The sequence below is a fragment of the Gymnoscopelus microlampas genome (genome assembly GCF_963454915.1).
Source record: "Gymnoscopelus microlampas genome assembly, chromosome: 13".
Lineage (NCBI taxonomy): Eukaryota > Metazoa > Chordata > Actinopteri > Myctophiformes > Myctophidae > Gymnoscopelus > Gymnoscopelus microlampas.
In genome coordinates this window covers 31,242,258-31,249,757 of record NC_139950.1, presented here as the reverse complement: position 1 = coordinate 31,249,757, position 7,500 = coordinate 31,242,258, and the positions used below count along the sequence as shown (strand labels likewise).

The following is a 7,500-nucleotide window of genomic DNA, read 5'->3' as shown; positions in this document are numbered from 1 at the left end:
AATAATAAAATTATTATAATTATTCAGACGGACTAAAATGGGTCTGCTTTGGACTTTGGGGTGAACTTGAGTTAGCCCCCCAACCCTTTTAGTTAAGCTTGGGCTCTTTCTTAACTGTGTGCCGGTCACATGTAAAACAATATCTATATTAATTAAAGGACTTTATACAGTGAATACATAACAAACTAGAAAAGAGTGCAGATCCCCGCCAGTTTCCTACCCAGGGCCTACAAAGTTTGGAAGGCAGTCAAAGCCAATTCGAATGGAACCTGTGAAATCTGACTGATACATCTGGATCACATGACTGCAGAGATAATATGTACCAAAGTGTGTGAGGTTTGGACATAATTTGTAGGATTAGTAGCAAAAAGTGTGTTTTGAAGAAAACGTGAAATAGCAGGTCTGGTACAAATGGCCAGGACCTATATGTGGAGTTGCGTCATGATCTAAGCTGATCTTTTTTTCCAGGGGAAAAACAATTTGATTGTACGACATACAGTTCAAGAATTATAGGCCAAAATGTGAAGAGGTTGTTATAGCAGCATCAACTGGCTGATTTGAAAAAGCGGTGGAGGCTCTTCCTTGGCCTACTGGCAGTTTGTGTGCAAAGTGTCATGGCAATCATGGCAATGATTTGTGGCAGTGTGTGTGCGAAACAGGTCCCCCGCAAACTTTGAAAGCCAATCGTAGCCAATCAGAAGGGAATCTGAAAAGGCTGAGAGATACATTGTGATCACGTGACCACAGAGATGATGTGCACCGATTTGTGAGTGTTTTGGACAAAATCTGTAGGAGTAGTAGCAACAAGTGTGCTTTGCCAAAAAAAAAAACGCAAAATGACGGCAATAGGTCCAACGGCACCGGAGATTAGCTGTTCACAGACACGCAGATGGACAGACGGATGAACAGACAGACAGACAAATAGACAAACAGACTCATACGGAGTGAAAACATAATCCTCCTGGCGGGGATAATGAAGCTTTTTCCACTGATGCAGGTATGTACAGAAGTCTGGAGACATTTTGCCAGGTGAGAAGAGAGAGAACTCTTGTCATCCTCTCTTTAGCCTCGCCATTTCTCCCTCCCTTTCCATTTTCCTTCCTCCTGCTGTCCATTGCTCCGCCATGTCCTTTTCCCCTCCCTTCCCCTGCCCACTCCTCCCTCCCTTCCCTATACCCCCAACCCCCCTTTTTCACATATAATACAGACATTTCCTATGAAAGTGTGGCCTCTGTACTCAAAGCGTGCCCCTTCTGTTTGGATGAATAGAAATCTCAACACTATCTCTTCCAGGCCTTTTTCTTGTCCTTGTTCTTCCTCTGTGTGTTTTCTCCAGCTCGGTCACAGCAGGGGGGTGTTATTATCACTGAGCCAAATGGGAGAAGTTGCCTCGCGTTTCTTTCTTTTTCATTTTTTTCATGTGATTAAGGGAGGGATGGAGGGAGAAACAGATCAGAGCAATGCATTCAAGTCATGCATAATAAGCATTAAAGCATTACATGATATTAATCCTGTCGTACCATTACGAATTCAATGGGGAATTCAAGCGAGGCCTAATTATGTAGAGAAGAGTGCTTTCGGGGGGTGACACACAGTATAAGTGCACACACAGACACACACGCACACAAAAGGCAAATACACATACTGTACAGTGCACAGCGCAAACTTACGTTGGGTCGCAGCAATCTTCTTATAGCATCAACCAGGCTAGCTCTGTACTGGTCGAGAAACAAACTGAGATAGAGAGAGCGAGAGCGAGAGAGAGAGAGAGAGAGAGAGAGAGAGAGAGAGAGAGAGAGAGAGAGAGAGAGAGAGAGAGAGGATGAGGGAGGGAGGGAGATAAACAGAAAAACGGGTGAGAAAGAGACAGCCCGATTAGAATGCATTCATGTGATAGCGGCTCTAGATAAAGCAGCAGGCTATTTATTTTCTTTTGTTTACAAATAAATCCACCGACAGGAAAGGGGGCGAAAAACAATTTGCATGAGTAAGATTCCCTCCTCTTCCTCCTCTTTTCATGTGCAACTTCTTCATATGTATTCACCCTGGCCTGCTTTCAAGCTGCTGGCGAAGAATGCAAAACATCAAAGTCCGAAATACATAGATACCATCGGCCACAGCAAACACACACACACACACACGCACACATGCGCACAATATTTTTACATAGACACTTCAAAGTGACAGGAAAGCACCTCGAGTTTTGGGGAATTAAATCTGTAGGCCTTGAAGGTATTTTGTAAACAACGCCAGCTTGAAAATAATACAATCGCAACAACAACAATCGATTTATATAAAAGGACTAATTAACTTAGCCTGGAATCCAGACTGATTCGCTCTGCTCGGCAGATTTTTTTTTTCTCACTTTGCTTCTCGTGAAAAAAAGAAAACGCTGGACGAGCGCCTCCGTCTGGATTCCAGGCTATAATGAACTGCTTCCATCATAATCCTCATCACCTGTATACTGACTAACATCTGAACGTGTGTGAATGTGCTTGAGCACACACCTGTGTGTGTGTATGGTAACCGGAACGCTTGCCCCAAAACACACTCAACCCCATTTTTTCCTCTCGCCCCACTTGGCGCGGAATGCTGTTTTGGGGGCGAGCGTTCTTGTATTCATGTGTATGAATGAATTTATTTATTTATTTCGTTATTTTTATTTATTTATTTTCGTGTCATAAGACCCATCCCTTAGGGGATTATAAGATGCCAAAAACATCAATAAACAATATCACATTCACTTGATGGATACTTGTTAAATATTTGGTTAATACCCGAAACAAAAATAAATGTGTCACATATATGCTTTCTATAAATATTCTGCAATATTTTGAATATCTTATTTAAAAAATAAATGTGTGTTTGTGGTAAGTGGAGTCATGGTCAAGGGTTGCTTTGGACCAGGGCGGTCTATCAGGACAACGAGGTGGCCTTTTGCCAATTAACCACTTAAACCCTCTATTCTTGGTAAAACGGACCTGAGTTTCAACTGTACTGTATTTGGACTGCTTTTTTTCCATCTACACCAAATCTCTTCGCCAAACACTGCCAATCTACAAGCTCACAACGCGATGCACTGTGAGCTTATAGATCGTCTATTTTTGGTGAATGTTCCCCCCAGAGTATGCATGCTGGGGTCCAAGTGGTTAACAGCTCTAACTCTCTGACCTGCATGGTTTCAAACAGTCTGATGTGTCTGATGATAATTTGAAGAAGAGTGAGATTTTACATAAAATAAATGAGTACTTGGCTGTTTTCTGGGCATTTTTTGTAGGGTTTAAATTTTCATAATTTAATTGTTGGATGATGAATACAGATGTGATGCTTATAAATTTAAGGTCATATGCAAGTGCAGCGTTAGTTTAGTAGGTAACAAGCTATAACCACTTTTCTCAACAACACATAAATTCTTTAGGTGTTTTTCCACCCCTCAAGTATATTGAAGACAGGATTTGCTGAACTTTACCTATTTATACAGTGGAGGCCATTTTAAGCAAACCAAAATGATCAAAAAGTACAAGAATGTGTGTGCACTTGTGTGTTTGAGTGCTTGTATCCATGGATGTGTTAATGCGTTAATGTGTGTGTGTGCGTGTGTGCGTGTGTGTGTGTCGAAAGTGTTCAGATGGGAAATGACACACACTCATAGCTGTCCAGTTGTGGTGGTACTGTCGGATTATCAATGGCAAATAGAGCATTTATATAGCGCCTTTATCCAAAGCAATTTACAATGTGCATGTGCATTACATTCACACAGTGACGGCGGAGGAAACCAAAGCACCAACCTGCTCATCGGAAGCAACTACATGTAATGTAGATGTTCAGTGTCTTGCTCAAGGACACTTTGACACTAACGCAAGGGAAGCCGGAGATCAAACTGGAAACCTTCCCATTCCCAAGTGGTTATCTCTCATCTCTTGAGCCACCGCCACACCTCCAGAGCTACTGTTCAGGGTGGGGAAAGCCTACTACCTCTATTCACAACATCCCCCTGCCTGCCAGGGATTCAAACCAGCACAAAAGGTGAAAACAACATTCCCAAAGACATGGAATGCTTAACTTTCTGACTATTGATGTGGAGATGCATGAACACATCCACACACAAATATATGAAAGTCACCCAAACGTAACCCAGCTCCAATAACCTCTGCAGGTGCATTGAGAGCTTGTAGATCGGCTATTTTCAGGTGTGCAACAGGCTTTCATAGAAGACATGCTGGCTTCTACGGAATCTAAATGACTGAAATCAGTCGTGGCGACTGAGAACTTTAATCCATGCAATCGTAATGTTGTGTTTGTAAGTGTAATCAAGTGTGTTTGTACATGTCAGTGAATGTCAGTGAATGTGTGTTATGACATAGAAAATACCTGCGGGTGGGATATGTGATATGATTATGTGTTTACCTTGCTCATTGTTAAGTCGCTCTGGTTAAGGCTGCTAAATGCCTAAATTGCAAATGATGTCCGAGAGATGAAAACGTTGAGAGATGATGACTGTCTGACAGCTGTGATGCAGGTGTTCCACAGAATAGAGCTTCTGTATTGGATGGAAAAACCTAACACCTGTCTCTAAATCATAAATGCACACACACACGCGCACACACTACTTCAATATGTGTGTGTGTGTGTGTGTGTGTGTGTGTGTGTGTGTGTGTGTGTGTGTGTGTGTGTGTGTGTGTGTGTGAGTGCGCACACGCATGCACGTATACCTATTATCACAGATGAGAGTGTAGTAATTTGACTAAAATGTAACAATACAAGTCACGGTTCAACATAATCCTGAGCCTCTAAGCTGGCCAGCAGTGAGACAATCTGGAAACAACTTTTGTGTGTGTGTGTGTGTGTGTGTGTGTGTGTGTGTGTGTGTGTGTGTGTGTGTGTGTACACGTAAATGCATGCCTGTGCACCTACTGTATTATCACAGATGAGAGAGGAGTAATTTGGCTAAAATGCAACAATACAGCCCAGATTTGACATAATCCTCAACCTGTGTGCCAGTCTGCATGAAAAGCCATTAAAGCTGCTTGTCATGCTCCGTCATGTCCTTGACCTGGGGGACAAGGTGTTACCGTCTGCTGCAGTGGTTCTCAACCTTTTTCACGTCAAGGACCCCCAGTTTACGATGCATATTATTAGGCCATAGACCACCATAACTCTGAGAGTGTACAAATGGAACCATTTGGTTCCATTTGTACACTCTCAGAGTTATCAATCATCTAGCGGCGGGGACCCCCTGGAAACCAATCAAGGACCCCTGGGGGTCCCCGGACCCCACTTTGAGAACCACTAGTCTACAGTACCTTTATAATAATTATCTCTATTTGTCTTCACAGTCTGTTCAAGAAAAAAAAGAGAAAAAAAACACATAACCATAAAGCACAAAACAACATACAGTGTATCACCAAGAAAATACTTGAGTTCCCCACTGTGCACAAAAAGCCAACCTATCGACGGGGCAGTTTGTTTAACCCATTCAAAACGGGAACGCATCTGTGTCATTTTAAGAAAAATAGCAGATATACAAGCTCATAGCACGGCACCGAGTGCCGTGCTATCAACTTGTAGATCTGCTATTTTTGAAAAATCGTTAAAGTTTGGACAAATCTTTCAATATATATATTTTTAAAGCAAACATTTTGAACTCTGCTACAACTTCTGGGGGTCCCTGAAACAAGATATTTTGAGATGGGGGTCCACGGCCCAATACATCATTTTGGGTGGTCCTTGACATGAAAAAGTTTGAGAACCACTGATATTATAGCAACATACGTTTTTTCAAAAAACTGTTAGGATTTAGAAGACATTTGTAGAATCCCCAGAAGCAAAGATTTGAGTTACAAATGTTCGCTTTAAATAATACAATTTATATATTCAAAGATTTGCAAACATTTTCCACGATAAAAAAAATAAAAAGCAGATCTACAAGCTCATAGAGCGGCACTCGGTGCCACGCTATGAGCTATTTTGGAATAAAAAAATCACACCCTGTGTGAAGGAAGCGGTGCCTTTGGGGCGGGGCGTAACTCATTTCAGTTCGTCCCTATTGGTGGTCTGAGTCCACTTACCAAATTTGTACTTGGTAGCATGCTGCAAACTGGAATAATGGCTGTTTAAAGCCCAGCCAATGGGCAGACAGAGGGGGCGGGGCTTAAGTAATTACAGTTTGTCCCTATTGGTGGTTTTAGTCCATGCACAAAATTTGTACTCCGTAGCATGCTGCGAACGTGAGTTATGGCTGTTTAAAGGCCAGCCAATGGGAAGACAGAGGGGGCTGTGATAACTTCAGAAATTCATGCTCGTCCCTATTGGTGGTGTAAGTCCACATACCAAAGTAGGAGTTGGTGGCAGGCTTCAACCTGGAGTTATAGCTGTTTTAAATCCCGTGCCCTAAACGGGCGGACGGACAAAACATACGCGGGGGGTCCCTGGACCCCGCTGTGATAACTTTAGCAATTCATGCTCGTCCCTATTGGTGGTCTAAGTCCACATACCATATTTGGACTTGGTGGCATGCTGCAAACTGGAGTTATAGCTGTGTAAAATCCCGTGCTCATCATCCCGTGCTGATAGGGACGGACGGACGGACATACGGATAAAGTCAAGTGTAGAGCGGTTGGCACCGCAAAAAATGACACAGATGCTTTCCCGGAATGGGTTTATGCCGCAATGGCTGAGGGGACAAAGCTCCTGCTAAAACGAACCTTTTCCCACTTCAAGGTTCCGTATCTTCGCCCCGATGGCATGAGATCGAAGTAAAGCGATACAGGAGATGATCAGTGTCATTAACGTCGTGATATCTACCGTCAAAGTTGGCAATTGGAATATACTGTAGGATGGACCCATAAGGGTCTATTTGTTGTAATACATTAACACTGAGGATTGTACTGTGTTCCTCTGAAATACATTAGGAAAAAACACACAAAGTACTTACAAACTATTGCCACACCTTTCCACTCATTCATGAGTGAGAATGACTAAAGGAAAAGAAAAGAAAAAAGGTAATAGCAGTACTCAGGAAACGATCGGGCCAGTAAAGTTGGATGCACGTACTGTACATGTGTAAAGTTTATTTGTCTTTTAAGGTTAGACATGGGTGTCAAGTTTGTTTGTCTTTGGAGGTGAGAGGGTTAGTGTGGAGTTTATTTTTCTACAGATATCAGATGACTGGTAAGCGAGTGCTAGAGTAAACAAGGAAGTGAGCTAGCTGGGTGGAGGGGATAGACCCACCCACAGGTCCACACACACGATGGGGGCGAGGGAAGGACAGAGTGACATTGAGAGGGCAGAGGCAGTTGAAAAAAACTAAATCTGTTTTTAGTATCACAATATCGCTATGGTATACATTAGCATTATCCAGTTCCAGTCCAGTCGTGCAAAGGTGCCACGCGCCAAAAATAGACGATCTACAAGTCCACACCATGTTGCAAAACTCTTGTTGCATCGCATTTCACGATGCATTGTGGGGTTGTAGATTCTTGCTATATTTCTTTGAAATTG

The 7,500-nt window shown here is 42.6% G+C and overlaps 1 protein-coding gene across 1 annotated transcript in view; it reads right to left on the bottom strand.

Annotated features, from left to right (window-relative positions):
- Nucleotides 1-7,500, bottom strand: part of camkmt (calmodulin-lysine N-methyltransferase) — a 119,074-nt gene that overhangs the window by 10,160 nt on the left and 101,414 nt on the right. Inside the window, exon 9 of the mRNA XM_084076597.1 lies at nucleotides 1,671-1,734. Within this exon, the coding sequence (XP_083932723.1) occupies nucleotides 1,671-1,734 (64 nt within the window). The remainder of the gene's footprint in view (nucleotides 1-1,670; nucleotides 1,735-7,500) is intronic.